The 16149-nt window shown below is 57.9% G+C and overlaps 1 protein-coding gene across 1 annotated transcript in view; it reads right to left on the bottom strand.

Annotated features, from left to right (window-relative positions):
- TAF4 (TATA-box binding protein associated factor 4) overlaps window positions 1-11204 on the bottom strand; it is a 68043-nt gene extending 56839 nt beyond the window's left edge. Inside the window, exon 1 of the mRNA XM_045886051.2 lies at window positions 9825-11204. Coding sequence (XP_045742007.1) covers window positions 9825-11148 — 1324 coding nt within the window. The 5' untranslated portion in view covers window positions 11149-11204. The remainder of the gene's footprint in view (window positions 1-9824) is intronic.
- Between the last annotated feature and the right edge of the window lie 4945 nt (window positions 11205-16149).

Genomic DNA, 16149 nt, shown 5'->3' on the forward strand with positions numbered 1-16149 from the left:
GAGGGGGCAGCCTCTACCCTCCGTTCCAGGATCAAGACCCCAGAGAGTGCCCAGCGAGTGGTGTCCAAACCTCCCACATGAAATGAAAGCCAGGGTTGGTGCCCTGAGAAGCAGGCCCAGAGCGGTCAGGACCCTTCCCTGGACTCGCAGGGCCCCCCCACATGAGCTCCGGTTCTGGGCTCCTGCAGCCCATCTGGACGCTGTCTTTATCACATCACTCTAGGGCTTTGGAGGACATTCTGAACAAAGTTTCTCAACTGTTAAATACATAACAAAGTGGCACCAACTCTGACTGGCTATCTAATCAGTCCAAAGCAGCAGAGAAAACCCCAGAGTGTCAAAAACAGGCTCTAACAGACAGAATGCCTATTTTGAGTAATTACAGCAGGAAAGTTGGGGGGGGGGGACCTAATGATACTCCATTTCAGAAAAGATGCTACATTTATCCCCATCTCCTCCCCTTGCAAACCGATCTGTGGCTCATCAACAGCCCCATCAGAAAGTAATTCCTGAGGACAGGGACTGCCCTACTCCAGCCCAAGTCTGACCCGAACTTGGTGCTCAATTAATGTCTGCTCACTGACTGACTAATTGAACTCACAAAGCATCACCCTGGCCTTCGAGGTCACGAGTAGGACTGACAGTTGTCTACCCAGAGAGCTGCCCAGGCACAGACTGAAGGACCCAGCAGCTCTGCAGGTGGAGAAAGGGACTCGCCCCTGAAGACCAGGGGACGATCCTGACCACTCACCCCTTCCAGCCATCAGGACTGCCCCAACCCTAGTGCCCGTGCAAAGGAGAGCCCGGGAGAGCCGCTCGGCAGCACGAAGCCAAGTCCCTGCTGGTCCAAGGAGTCCAGCAGCCGCTGGACACCTCCCCGTGCTCCTACCCGCGGGGTCTCCATAACAGATGGCGTGTGGGAGGAAGCTCCGGGGGTGAGCCAGCCTCTTGCCGTGTGCTCAGAACACCCCTCCGTGGACTTGCTCATGACGCAGCCCGGTCCCCATGTGCGCGCAGCCTCGAGGAGGCAGAAGTGCAGGAGGTGAAGCGGGAAGGAGCGAAGGCGCCCCGGAGCTCCGGCCCCTCTTGGCGAAAAGCCGCTCACCTCCAGGGGTCTCGGTGTCTTCATCAGGACCACCTGGCTCTAGGACCCTCCGACACACAACAGGGAGCCCAGGGCAGCACACGCCACGGCGAGTGTCAACTCGAGCTGTCAACTCAAGCACCTCGTCGCATCCCAAGTCAGCTCCACACATAAGAAGGCCGAGAAGCCAGGAGGTATTTGCTGCCTTAACAACACACGTTCCTCCTTTTTATAAAGAGCTCCTGAAACCACAACTGCCCTGTGTCCGCTTCCCCGGAGGGCTGGCAGTGCTCGGGGTGGCCCCTTCTTCCTGAGCCTCTTTCCCATGTCCACCTCCGGCAGGGGGCGGCCTGCTCTCGGCCGTCGCCCCTCCTCCCCTCCCCCCTCCTCTGAAGGAGTCGCCCTGAGCGACTCTGCTAGGCAGAGACTCCCCTGGGGGCCTCACTCTCGTGGCCAAAACCTCCATCATGTGCCATCTGACTCCAAAATTCGGACCTCTTGAGGCCATTCCCCCCGCCCCCTCCATACTCAGCTACCTCTGACACTTGCTCAGAGCGGCATCACAAACTTCACATTCCAGACAGGCATGTGGTCCCCCAGCCGGCTCTTCCCTCACTGCAGTACCCGGTCTCTGTCACCCTGGGATGCCTGAGATCGCTCCGCTCCCCACCTCCACACCCTGCTGCCCGCCCTGCCCCTGACCACCCGCCCCTGCACTCCACGGGCCACAGACACAAAAGTGATCTCAAAGCACAGTTCAGATTCTACTGGTGCCCTGCCTAAAAGCCCCCAGCGGCTTCCCACCACACCTGAAAGTCAACCATGGCACAGCGGGGTACAACGGCTCTGTGACGGGGCCCCACTCATGTCCCAGGGCCCCTCCCGCTCAGGCCTGCACACCTGCTGTCTCCTCTGCCTGGAACCTGGGTCCTGGCTGTGCACACAAGCCCCCTCTCATGGTCCAGGTGTCTGGCTGCAGTGCGACCGCTTGGGAAGGCATCGCAGGCCAGCCAGCAGTACCCGTGCTCACTCGGCCTCCATGTGCTGTTCCTTCCTTCATCACAGCCACCATGAAGACAAAACGTGCTCACACTTTGCTGACTGCCTGCCCCCACCCCAACTCAAGCACCCCAAGAGCAGAGACTCTGTCAGGCTCGCCCCCCACCCCGGGCTGGAGCGCAGCACCCACATCCACCTTGCTCACTGGCTCAGTGCACATCCTAGAACAAACGGGCCACGGTCTCGATCAACATCCGTGGGGAAAGGTTTAACCTCACTCAGTCGAAGAAATACACCTTAAAACCAGATACAATCTTCCAAGGAAACATTCAGAATAGTATCGATTTCTAAAAAGTCCTATTTTGGCCATAGTTCTAAAACCCATGGTTTTAAAAGCGTAAATGGCTGAGCCCTCAAGAAGGCAATTTGTATCAAAGACTTGAAATGCTCAACCCACCAGACACACGCAGAGCTGCGCACAAAGACACTCATCTGAGGGTCATTTACAACAGACGAGGGGACACAAGTCCCAGCAGCCCAGCACAGGGGCCTGCGGGGAAGCCTCGGCCTGAGATGGTGGGGAGCAGGACGAAGAGGGGCGCTTCAAAGACCACCAGGGGCAGGGCACAAGCAACACAGGAAGGACCACGACGATCCGAGTTCGTACAAGTCGGAAGTCCCTCTGCACCAAGCACAGGCTGAAAGGATGTGCGCCGGACTGCACCCAGCTGCGCAACGAGAGATTCTGAGTGACTTTATTTCCTTCTTCATGGTTTTCTTTTCTTCCCAAACTTCCCATAATGAATAAAACTAATTTTAAATCAGAAGAAAAAGGGTGGGAAAAGAAGTCACTTTCAACTGACTAATAATTTCATCACACTTGGTAGTTCCACTAAAACATCAATCGAGAGCGCGTTACTCTTCTCTCCCCTGACGTGGGGGCGCGGGCGATGCTGCCACTGGTTGGCGCTCCTACAAGATCAAATCTACACCAAGCAGGCCCGGCCCGTTACCTGCTGTGTTCACTAACCCGCGGCATCTGTCTGCGTAAATCCGGATACGGATTATTTCAAAAACCACCCAGACAGAGCTCCCGTGTGAAAGGCGTGACAATTCCTCGGAAAGCTCTCCTCGCGCACTGGCCCCACGCACTTCAGCACAAAGGTTAAGAGTGAAAAAGCTGGCCGCCTGGGTGGCTCAGTTGGTTGAGCAACTGCCTTCGGCTCAGGTCATGATCCTGGAGTCCCTCGATCGAGTCCCGCATCGGGCTCCCTGCTCGGCGGGGAGTCTGCTTCTCCCTCTGACCCTCCCCCCTCTCATGTGCTCTCTGTCTCTCTCATTCTCTCTGTCTCAGATAAATAAATAAAATCTTTAAAAAAAAAAAAAAAAAAGAGTGGAAAAGCTGCCTTCCCTCCCCTTTCAGCCCTGATGGCAACACAAGACCGTCCACACGGTATGGTCGCCCCACGCCCCCGCCCCTCCCTCCTTCCCCGAAGCTCTGGGTCCCATCGGTTGACCCCACAAGGCCTTCCTGTGCTCTGTGCGGAGTGTCCAGGCCAACACCTGCCACTCTGACCACAGGGCAAAGGCCTGGCAGGCCGCGCACAGCACTGAGGAGGAGGGCTTAGCTGTCCTGGCTCCTAGTGTCCCGCTCTCACACCCTCAACAAGTCACTGCAGAGCTACAGAACCTTCTTACTGCTTGCTCCTCAGTTCTAAAATCTGACATTCAATTCAACATGGTCATAAAGAACTGTTTTCGGATTTCCCCAACCTCTGGAGCTGGAAAACATTTCAAAATATGCCCTCTGGGATGCGAGTTCCCCAATGTCAGCGAGGGTGTCCCACACTACCTGGTCACACCCTCCTCACGGGGTTAGTAGTCAAAGAAGCGGGAGCGTCCTTCCCCTCCCCCTCCCCACGGCCACCGGGAAGAGACAGAGAGGCCCCATTAGCCTCCAACCTCAGGGTAAACGAAGGAAAGCCCAACTCCACTTCAAAGGCCGGCAGAGGGGCGGGGGGGGGGGGGGGGGGGGCTCTGAGCCTCCAGCCCCCATCTACTCCACACTGGGAAGGCCTCCATCCACTCACATGCTGGGGGCGCCACCAGGCAGGCGGCCACAGAAGAAAGCCAGACAAGGAGGGGGTATCCACACACTTTTCAAACTGGAGGGGGGCATAAATTGTGGACAATGTTTATATCTCTTTGCGTTCTGAAGGTTTTAATCCCTTGGCATAGATATTAAGGATATGTAAGATCATATCACATCACAAATTGTCATTGAAAGTGTCCCTGGCCCTACCATAGAAACACAAAGTTCCCAGTCTTCAAACACAACTCTACACAACCTGACCTACTACACAGGGTGTTAGGAAGCACTGACTGCAGCCATACAGCACTGAAGTCCACGTGTTTCTAGTTTACCACGCCCCCACACCAAAGCCACCTCGGCCCAGCTGGAAACCACGGTCCCTTGCCCACAGTGCACAGCACCCGGGACAGAGGCTCCCGCTGCAAAACTTACCTCTCTCTCCTTTGCTTTGCTTACTGTCACAGGCCTGATTAAATAAAAGGCTGCTGACCTCCAGCGTCAGAAGTCTCAGAGATGACAGAGCCCTAAACAGTAACTGTTTCCCAGGACAATCAAAAAAACCTGGGGCGCCTGGGTGGCTCAGTCGGTTAAGCGTCTGCCTTCGGCTCAGGTCAGGATCCCAGGGTCCTGAGGTCGAGCCCCGCGTCGGACTCCCTGCTCCGCAGGAAGCCTGCTTCTCCCTCTCCCACTCCCCCTGCTTGTGTTCCCTCTCTCGCTGTCTCTTTCTGTCAAATAAATAAATAAAATCTTTAAAAAAAAGAAAACCTGAGACTCCTTCTTATTGTCAACATGAGGAAACGTGCTTTTGAGAACTTTGCAAATTCCCCAAACCTAAGGCAAGTTTCTCCGGAGTCCTTTTAAAGATCTCTGCTTCAAGATTTTCAAAAACAGTTGTTAATTATGTCTCGATCAACTCACACATGATTAGCTATTTATAAAGAAGCTTTCTTCAAATATATCACTTAAGATGAGGAAAGCTCACATTTATATACTGAACCGGGCTTTAGAAGCATACCAGGAACTACCTTTATTTTGATTTCAAGGAAACAGACACGTGTGTGTCCCTGTTCTGCCCCACTGAGCTGCTTCATTTCTAGGGCAGGGTCTGAACTGGGTCAGTCCCGTGCTGATCAAACACTGCTGCCCAAGGGGACCCGGTGCCCACTTGTCAGCAACTCTGAGCAGGAGCTTCAGGGCAACTTCCACGGCACAAGTGAGAGCCCAGGCACTCAACCACCATGGCCCAGAGGCAACAGAACAATCCTGGGGCCAGCCCCTTTAGCCCCTCACATTCATGTTCATCGACCACCCAGGTAGCAGATATACCACTCTCCTAAATACTTCCTTATGGGGCCCTAACACATACGGATCTACCCCTCACATGGCAAATGTAAAGGACTTGGAAAGTCCTCGACTCTTCAAACTCCAGTAATTCTGCCACAAGCACACAGCACGCGTTGTCCCCAGTACGGTAAGTTATCCATAAGAGAGAACAGATACCCCAGGAGGGTCTAAGGGACCCCCTTCCTGGTTACTGCCAAAAGATAAGAACCACCAGCTCCAAAAGACACCCACATATGCCTGAAACACCATCCCACCCCCAGTCACCAAGATGGCTTTGTCCACCCTTAAGACGATGGGGACAGTCACGGGGAAAGCCCAAACAGACGGTAAGGAAGAATGGCCTCCCCCCCCCAAGCCAACAGTGCACAGGCAAACGCTCAGGAAAGCGACCTCCGTCCTACGCTCAGCAGAGCTGTCCAGGGCCAGCCGTGTACAGCTCTGAAAGGGTCTTTTTGCTCCACAAATGTCACTGTTACCCAAGTGTATCAAAAGGAAAACTCTAAGGCCTTTAGCCTAAAGCCAGCCCTGCGCCCAGGCCCCCTCCCTCTGCAGGCAGCTGTGCCTGCTGCCCCCACAGCTGCAGGACATGTCCCCGGTGTCCAAGACCCACGTGGGACAACCTCGGCAACTTTCCCACTCACACAACCAGAGTCAGCCACCACACCAGACTCCGCAGTGACCGACAACATGTCCAAGTTTGGCAGAGTTCTGATGCGAGTAAAGTGTCTTTAGACTTCAATACATCTACAGCAACACGATGCTTGAAAACCAGAGAAAAACGTAATGTACCTGGGGTAGTACCTGCATGGTCGATGCGACGTGACGGCGGCATGGCCCATTCATCCCCGTCAGTGCCACAGGGCTTCACGGAATGCCAACCCTGCCTTCTAGCCCCGAGGAAAGGCCAGAGTGCCATCAAGTAACAAAATCTCAACTTCCAAACACACTCCTCATGCCACAGCACACTGGCCCCGTAACTTCAGCGCTGGGCTCTCCACCTGCCACCGTCCGGCTCAGGATCAGCCCTCCTGGAGCCCAACCCAGCCCCAACGGCATAGGCAGCCTCGCCTGGACTCAAACACCTGCACCCATCCTGGGTGGGAGCCAGTGCCCCAGCCGCCGGTCCCTACAAGCAGGGATAGTAACATCGAGACATTAACATCTGAGGCAAGGAGCAAGCCCACGTTCCCAGGCCAAGACATCGACCGTGAGGAAACGCTGCTTCATCCTAGAATGAGATCCTTCACTCTGGCCAAACCTCAGAGTGACAGGAGAGCATTCTCCGCAAAAGCAGGACAAACTGATGTATGCCGAAGATGCTAATCTGGCAGGCCAAAAGATCACCTTCAGAAATGAGCATCTGTAACGTAGCATCTATCTGAAAAGATCTTTTAAAACCATTTACGCACATGCTAATTTTGGTGTCATATCACTTTTTTTCTTTGTTCAACTACAATCATAACCTTACTTCGATGTTATGACTTTGAAGCTGTATGAAACTAGTGCTTTCCAGAGTTCTTGGGACAACCGCCTTTGCAGCAAAAATCTCCATGTTTGCCATTACCACAGTGGATAAAATTTAGACTCTGCTACCTTCAAACGAGCAAATTAATTACGGTAACATAAAGGTTTCTTTACAAAACGGTCCTGACAAAGAATATCAAGATGGATTTGCTAAAACCAAAGTCCACATGGGCTCCCAGTGAACAGTGAGAATGGAGCGTGAAGGCCCAGGGCTGGCCTCAGGCCCTGATGAGACCTCCGTCCCTCCTCTCTCCACCTAGAGCCGCGACCTGCAGGAAGGGGAGGTGCGGAGGGGCAAGCCTCTTTCTCACACACACTCCAACCGCCAGCAGTCTGTGAGCTCACTTGACACCCGTGTGCAGCCTGGAACACCCTGCCGTGCCCGCCCCGAACCCCTTCCCAAGTGTTTGCGGCTCGGAGTTGTAACGAGAATGAGCTATTAGCCAAGCAGTTATTTTCATAAGTCACTGCTACCTCCTCCTTATACATTTTTACGACGAAAGATTCCAACGAAGAAGAAACATCAACTAGGAGAGTTTAATATTTCCTGATCAATTCTTTAACTAGAATATTCATAACTTGTCATTTTGCTTCACAGAATTACACTATCTTAAAAGAGAGAACTTTATCTCGGGGTAGTACTTTTTACTTTTTTTTTTTTTGCTTCTGTTGTTATAAAAGTGAGGTGATGTAACTAATCAGAGTTCCCAATCAGTGGAGGTTGGGGGGTGGGGAGCAACGAAGAGATGGATATAAATCTTTTCTGTTCTAGAGGACATCCATCACCCAAATGTCAACATGGGCTGCTCTCTGCTCTTAAATACGGGGGACTTAACGCAAACACTCGTGACAACTCTTGCAAAGAGTCAGCAGGTTTAGAGCCTCTTTTCAAGGAGTTGTCTACTTGTCACACAAAAACACCTCTAATGGTGACATTAGAACAGAAGACAAAAGTGAGTCCAGGGTCACCCATGACAAAGATGGCAGATATGCCCCTCTCCGACCACGGCTTCCTCCCCCCAACAGGAAGAAGGAGGGGGCTTCACCTGCACAAAGGCTCAGACCCAGGGGATCCAACCAACCCCAACCCGCCACCTCTACAGGAACCGCTCGGGCCCTGCAAGCCAGACCAGGCCAGGCCCAGCGCCCGCCTCACCAACTACTGAGGAGCTCACACCAGTTTTAAATAACAAAAGTACGGCTCGGGAATGGTCTCCGCTCTGAGTAAGGCAAGTGCTGAACTGTGCGGGACCACCCAAAAAGCATTTTTGCAGATAAGTAAACGATATTTTGACGCTTTACATAATATACTACAACCATGAATTCCCTTTTTCAAAGGTTACTACAGATCAGCCATCTTCTCCACTGAACGATCAAAATACACATAAGGAGCAAAACAGAAGCTTCAATAAAACGCCACAACCTCAAAAAGAAACCAAACGCGTCATCAGGGGCATCTCAGCACCTCTCCGGCAACTTGTTTGACGTCACCCTCTCCCCTCAGAGGGCGGCAACCCCCACTAGCACCCCCAGAACGCTGGCTGGGGCTGTCAGCTCTCCCCGCCCCTGCCCGGATCAAACCCCCCCTGGCAAGCATCACCACCAGTCCGGGCCCTCACATGATCCGACAAGGAAACCCCCTCCTTCTTAAGATGCTGAAATTCCGTCAAGGTGACCACCGGCTCTTTTCCGAGCACACGCGGGGCCACGGGAGGTGCTGTTTCTACTACTCCTGCCACCAAGGCGCCTGTTACTACACAGCAAGGGAGGAGCTCTCCAAAAGCTTAGCACCAGCAGTCCATGCAGGGGAGGTGGACAGGATGGAAGAGAGCACGGGCCACCTCGACTGTGGAAGTTTCTCTCTGCTTGGGAATCCCAAAACCAAGCAGCGTGACCTGGGATGCTGTGGGGGGCCTTTCGCCCTCAGACCCGAGGAACCCTAACCAACCGCCGGGGCGATGGCTCCGCGTTACCAGGCGTCGCCTGTACCTCCGAGACATCCACTGATTTCTTTGGAGGGTACTAAGCAAAGCAGCTGGGCACCCTGTAACCAGAACGCTGTGCTGCAGGCCACAGTGGCCGCAGGAAGTGCACGGCACAGCGCAGAGGCAAGGACGTGGCCCAGGAAGGGTGTGTGCCCAAGGATCCCTCCAGGGCTCACCTGGGATCTCTGCCATCCTGGTGTTAGCAGGGAAGCGGAAGCTTTCCATGCGGACTTGCCCAGCCATAAGGAAGGAGTGTCACCACTCTGCCTGACCTCACCAATGGGGGGGGGGGGTAACTGGCCCTCCATCACAGCCCGGGACAGGAGAGGAGCAGCAGAGTTCAGTGAGGACACGGCCCATAACACAACCGGTCCCCAAAAACCAGGAGGCGGAGCACCAAGTGTAGAAAAGCATGGACCCAGGCTATGCAAGCTACCAAGCTGTTCCCCTGGAGGCCTGCTGCCAAGGCTCTCCACCGCGGGGAGGGGGGCGGGGGAGGGGAGGGGAGGGGAGGGGAGGAGCGGGCAGGGGCACACGCCGCCAGGAAAGGAGCTGCTCCACTGTGGGAGCCCAGAAACTTTGCAATGCAAAGAGCGAGCTGAGCCAAGCGCTGCCCAAGGAAAGGGACCCCTGCAGCCACAGCACCCCGGCCGCGCGCGCGCACACACACTCTCTCACACGGAGGGAGCTCTCCCGCACCCGGCGGGGGAGCGCCCCGGTTCCTTCGCTGCAGGCCCGCGCAAGACCCGTGACCTCGGCGCCCCGCCAGCCCCACAACGTCCTGGACTCCACTCACCTGGGGGCAGCTGGAAGTTCTGGATGTTGGTCGGGTTCTGAGGCGGCTGCGGCAGGCGGGGGGCGAGGACCGTGGGCGTCAGCGTGGCCCGGATCCCGCCGGCGGCGGCCGAGGGCGTCCTGGGCAGGCTCTGGGGCCCCGCGCTGGCCGAGCCCTTGGGCAGCCCGGTGGGGGTGCCGGGGGCCGGCGGCGGCGGCAGTCCGGCGGCGGCGGCGGCGGGCAGCGCCCCTTGCATAGTTGGCCCGAGGATCATGCCGGCCCCCGCGCCGGCCGGGCAGCCGGCCGCCAGGGCCTGCGGCGGCGCGGGCGCCGGCTGCACCGCGGTCTTGGGCGAGTCGGCCTTGGCCCCCTGCGCGGGCGCGGCGGCGGCGGCGGCGGCGGCGGCGGCGGGCCCGGGCTGACTGTTGGCGGCGGGCGGCGGGGCGGGCGCGGGCGCGGGGGCCGGGGCGGGCGCGGGCGCCGGGGCCGGGGCCGGGGCGGGCGCGGGCGCGGGCGCGGGCGCGGCGCCGCCCCCGTTCTGCGCGGCCGCCGGGGCTGCGGCCGGGGGCCCGGGCGGCCGGGCCAGGCTGGCGGCGGCAGGCGGCGGCGGCGGCGGCGGCGGGGCGGCGGCGGCGGCGGCGGGGGGCGCGGCGGGCGCGGCGGGCGCGGGCGGCGCGGGCGGCGAGGGGGCGCGGGGCGCGGGCGCGGAGGGGGCGCCGAGGAAGGGCGGCGTCTGGATGACAGTGGCGGCGGCGGCGGCGGGCTTGGGCGGCGGCGCGGGCGCGGGCCCGTTGTGGAGCAGGCTGACAGCAGGTGCGGCGGCGGCGCGGAGCGAGGTCCCCAGCGCGGCGCTCCCATTCAAAGTTTGCGCGGCGCCGGGGCCGCCGGGCGGGCCGTTGCGGGCGGCGGGCTGGGCGGCGGGCGCGGCCGCGGCCGCCGGAGCGCAGGCCCCGGGCCCGGGCCCGGCGCCCGCGCCCGCGCCGGCCTCGAGGGCGTTCAGCTTCGCGGCGGGCCCTGCGGGGACAGACGGCGCGGCGCGGTGAGGACGCGGGCCCGGCCGGCGCCCGCCCGCGCTCAGGCCGCGCCGCGCTCTACCTGCGGGGGGCGGCTCCGGCGCCGCTGCGGGCGCGCCCTCGGCCGGCACGGCCGCTCCGGCTCCGACATGGTTCCCGAGCGCGCCGGCGGCCGCGGCCCGCGCCTCGGGCGCGCGGGGCGCGAGGTGGTGGTGGTGGGCCGCGCTGGCCGCCAGCTGCGACTCGAGCGAGCCCACCAGGTCGCTCACCACTTTCTCGTCCACCTCGCTGTTGAAGAAGACCTCGTCCAGCAGATCCGAGCCCGCCGCCATCTTTCCTCCTCGGCCCGCCGCCGCCGCCGCTCGCCGGCGCTGGGCGGGGAGGAGGCTCCGCGCGGGCGGGCGGGCGGGCGGGCGGGCGGGCGGGCGCGGGCGGGGGGCGGCGCGCGCCTGCGGGGCGGGGGCGGCGGCCGGGCGGGCGGGGGGCGGCCGGCGGGGGGGAGGGCGGCGGCGGTATGGTGCGCAGGCGCGGCGGCGCGCCCGCCCCCGCCCGCCGCCCGGCGCCTCGCCATTGGCCGCGGCGCCCCCCGCCCGGCCGCCCGGCGCCTCGCCATTGGCCGCGGCGCGCGCTTAAAAGGCGCGGCCAATGGCTGCGAGCGGCAGAGGCCGGGGCGCGGGCGGGCGGCCTGGGCGCCGTGGGGGAGCGGGCGGCCCCGGGCCGGCGGGCCGAGGGCGTGCGGGCGGCCGGGCGGGCCCGGGTTCCGGGCGGAAGGCCGGCGGGACGCGGCGGGCGGGGCCGGCGGCCTGTGCCCGCCGGAGGCAACGGCGGTGACTCCCCCTTTGTCTGCGCTCGCTCCAAAATGGCTGCGGCCAGAGCTGACGGGAGCGCCGGGCAGGCGAGGGAGGGAGGCCGTGCTCCGAGGCCCCTCCGCGCCGCCGCCGCCATCGCGGGGCCGAGGCCGGGCGGGGGGCAAGGGCTGGCGGCCCGGCGTCGGCGCCACGGTTGCGGGCGGGCCGGGCCTGGCCGAGGACGGGCTTCGCGGCCTCGGTGCGCGGCTGCCGGGCGAGGCGCTGCGGCCCGAGCTTCCCCGGAGCGGCGCCCGGCCTCGGGCGGCACGGCCCCCGCACGCGAGTGCCCATCCATGAGCGCCCGTGGCGCCGCTAGTTCCGAGTCGGAGAGGTGCAACGTGGACGGCCTCTCGTCTTCCTGTTTCCTCCCCTCCCTCTGACCAGGTGCGCGGCCTAGAGCCCTGGGCGCAGCACCTCGGCCGTAGAACTGGCTCAGGTACAGTGCTCTTCGTGCGGGCGTTCGTCGGTTTGCCTTTCACCCGGGACGTTTGGAGGGGCTTCCTGGCCTCCGGGAGCGGGAGCCGGCCCGCGCCGCCCGGGGACGCGGGTCCCGCACGCGGGCCGGGGCTCTGGACCTGAGCTCCGCGCCCCGGGGGAGCGGGACGCGCGCGGGGCTGGGGCCCGCGGCACCGGCGCCTGGAGCGCAGCGTGGGTGGGGGGCTGGCTTTCAAACAATGGCAGAAACGTGGAGTTATGTGCCAATTGTAATCTTTAGACGTTGACAACTACTTAGGGAATTTTAAAGGAAACCACGTAAAAGCATTGGCAGGCTGACTGCAGCCCCCCCCCCGCCGTCCGCCCCCAGCGTGACGACATCTGTAGTGGGAGCGCTCAGATTGGAGTGGGGGCAGAAAAGCAAGCAGTGTGCGGGGAGGAAGCGGGACGCAGATTCTGTTCCCGTGCACCCGCAAGGGCCGGCGTGCCTGCCGGGCAGCGGGATCCCCACTGTCAGGTCACCCCTGCTGCATCACCGACAGCTTCCCGAAAGGAAGGATGGCAGTGCCATCTGAGGGCGTTCCGACTTGTCCACACGGCGATGGCGTCCTGAGTTCCCTGAGGGCCTGCCGGGACCCCTCCAACGCAGTGTGTCTCCCCCCAACCCAGCCTCCGTTCAGCCCGCACCCTTGGGTGCATGCCACCTCTCTTCATTCCTCTCTGCACCAGGCCTGCTCCCCACGTTGGCGCTGACATCACCCCCGGTGAGCTGCGGGGCACTGCCCAGTCCAACAGGAAGTGTGGGAGGTTAAGTCTGAGCCCCCACCCCATCCCCCAGGAAAGAAGGGAGCTGCAGAGGAGGATGAGGCCATTCTGCTGCATCTGGTGCTCCCCAAAGCCCCACCCACCTTGAGAGTAAACAGGGGCAAGGAAGTCATGGGGTGCCTCCCCACCTCCTAAGGTAGGGAGGGGACAGGCTCCCAACCTGTGCCCCTTGCTCACCCTGAGGACCTGGGGCATTTTCTTGGAGTAGCTGTATGGTTTTACTTGTTGCCACAAGGAGTTACGACCTCTGCACCTTGAAAGAGACCTCCCACCTCGCATAAAGGAAAAGGGACAATGAAAATGAGTGCAAGTGTAAAAACCATGTTTAAACACAGAAAGACGTTTGCTGTGAGAATAGCAGAACCCAAGGCGGCAGCCTTGCCTCCTGCGGTGCCACAAATATACAAGACCACGGGTGGAGGGGAAGGCAGCTGCCCAGGCCAGCAGCCATGTGGGCCTTTTCAGTCTCTTAAACAGTATGTTGTCTTTTCAATAAAACAAAGAACGCATCAGACGCACTCTCTTAAATGTAAAAATAAACATAACCAAGACCACAATTTAATTGTCGCTCTCGCCGTGTGAAAGACATGCAGTGTTCGTATTGTGTATTATGTATAGTGTATTACCTATGCTTTTGTTGTCCACCTGGAATACTACATGATAAAACATTAAAAAAAAAAAAAAAAAAAGACCTGCATTTAGCTGGCAGCTGGTGGCCCGGGCCAGGCCGCCAGAGTCCTGTCTGACAGATGACTTCTCCACCTGAGCCAACAGTGCTCCTCAGCACCTCGGACCCCGCAGGATGTGCCTATCCACAAGAATGGATCCACATCTCAGGATCAAACTCATGAACACGTAACTGATCTGTAGATGCAGGCACATTCATTTCTTAGGGCCATCAACATTATCATAAACAGCGACTTACAAAACAACAGGAATTTATTCTCTCAAGTCCAGAAGCCACGAGTCTAAAACCAAGGTGTGGGCAGCGTCCTTCCTGCCTCTTCTACTTCTGGTGGCCCCAGGCATCCTGGGCTTGTGCCACATCCCTACAATCTGTGCTTTCATGGTCACATGGCTTCTCTGTCTTTGCACCTTTCATCTTTTGAGGACACTAGTCATTGGATTTAGGGCCCACCCTAAATTCAAAATGGTTTCATCTTTTTAAAGAAAGGGGGGGTGGGAGGGTGTCTGGGTGGCTCAGTTGGTTAAGCGGCTGCCTTTGGCTCGGTCATGATCCCAGGGTCCTGGGATCGAGTCCCGCATTGGGTCCCTTTTCTATGCGGAGCCTGCTTCTCCCTCTCCCTCTGCCTGCCACTCCCTCTGCTGTGCTCTCTCTATCAAATAAATAAAATCTTAAAAAAAAAGTTTCATCTTAACAATACTTAACTACATTTGCAAAGACCCCATTTCCAAATAATGTCACATGCTAAGGTTTTGGGTGGATGTGAATTGTGGGGGGACAGTTCAACCCAATACAACATATGACCAGTTTGTCCACTTATGGAGAGAGGACCTTCCAGATAAATCAGAAGGCAGCCATCAGCCTGATCAGCCCCTTTGCCTGAGACATGATGAGTCTGGCGTGGAATCCACCAGTCAAGGCTGCCCTCTCTGTTCTGCCTGTAAAAGAAAGTGCGGTGGTGAAATCTGCTCCGTGGCCACCAGTAATAAGCAAATTGACGCACTGAGCTCTCCACGCAGGGCCAAGCCCCTGTGGCAGTTGAGGGGATTGAAGCCTAGGAAGGTTGTCAGTAGCCCAAGGTCTCTCCTGGTAGGGACGGAAACCTGGGACTCGGACCCTAACACTGACAGACAGTGGTGCTGCTCTTTTCAGGCTGCCAAGGCTGCCCAAGCCCATGGTACACCAATTAGATGTCCGCTCCTAAGTTAGAGTCAGAGTTAGGCCTGCCTCCTCTGAGACTGACCCAGATCTGCTGGATGCGGGCTGTCTGCAAACTCTCGAATGACTCATTTACAACAGTTCTTGGCTGACTCCCACAAATAGCTAACTACAGCTATCATGGATGGCTTTTACTAGTTTAGCTCAGAGCGGAGCTTATTTCAAAGTTCAGGTGGGAACTCTGAGGTCAGCCTTCCTGTGACGTCTCCCTCGCCACCCGAAAGTGCAAGCAAGAAACAGCCTTACTATCAGTCAGAGGAGCCTTGTGGCGTCTTTGAGTCCCCCTTACCCAGAGAGGTGCGATGCTGCCAAACTCCCATTTTCTAAGCATCATACCCATCAGATGTTTTTTTTCAGGTAGAATTGCTTATTGCTTTGGTTAATTCCTAACATAATTTGCCCCTCACTCAGCTTAAATGCTCAGTTTATAAAGCCCAAGCCTCAATCCATGAAAACCTACCTTCTTGAAAACCTTAGTTTCATTGCAGGTGCTCTGGGAGACGCACCAAACCATAGGGTTTGTCATCGGACACATTTATTTCATTAGCATTAATTGTTTGGACAAGATCCATAAAGCTAAGATTTTAGGCACTGACCATTAAGTGCCAGGTAGGATGTTAAAAAAAATAATAAACTTTGAAAATTATACCATTTACAAAAGCATCAAACAACCAAACAACTCAATATAAAACTAACAAAACAGAGCATAAGACCAACAGACAGAAAACTGTAAAACATGATTGCGAAAAACTTCAGGGAAAATAAGTACACGGGGGGATACACGAAGTTCAAGAATTGGAAGGCTCACTCTTGTGAAACTGTCATTTCTTCCCAACATGATCTACAGATTTAATACAAAGCAGGTTTCAAGATCCCAAACAGGGTTTTTTTCACAGAAATTCAAAGCTAGGCTTCCATTTCCAGTGTGGTAGAGTAACCTCCTATCGAACTAACCTTCCCACAGCACTATGAACTCTGGACAAATTACGGAACACCACTTTCTGGAGTTGCCAGAATGAGCACGGGCAGGCGGATGCTGGAAAAGTGAGCCACCCAGTTCCGTTGCTTCGAGCCTAAGGGCAGGCCGCCGTCCATACCACGCCGGGCAGGTAAAACCCCTGAGTCCTTCTGGCCTGAGGAGCTGGGAGACAGATTAGGCAATGACAACCTCTGGGAAGTACAGGGGCATCCCAGGAGGAAAGGAGTGAGAGAAGGGGAGGCCCAAATTCTATTTATAAACTGGGCCTAAATCTCCAGGAAACACTAGAGCACACACATGGGGCAGACCCCAAGCAACTGGACTAAGAATAAAAGAACCAAGA

This window comes from Mirounga angustirostris, unplaced genomic scaffold (genome assembly GCF_029215605.1).
Source record: "Mirounga angustirostris isolate CCGP_5_RB_7025 unplaced genomic scaffold, mMirAng1.0.hap1 SCAF_10, whole genome shotgun sequence".
Classification (NCBI taxonomy): domain Eukaryota; kingdom Metazoa; phylum Chordata; class Mammalia; order Carnivora; family Phocidae; genus Mirounga; species Mirounga angustirostris.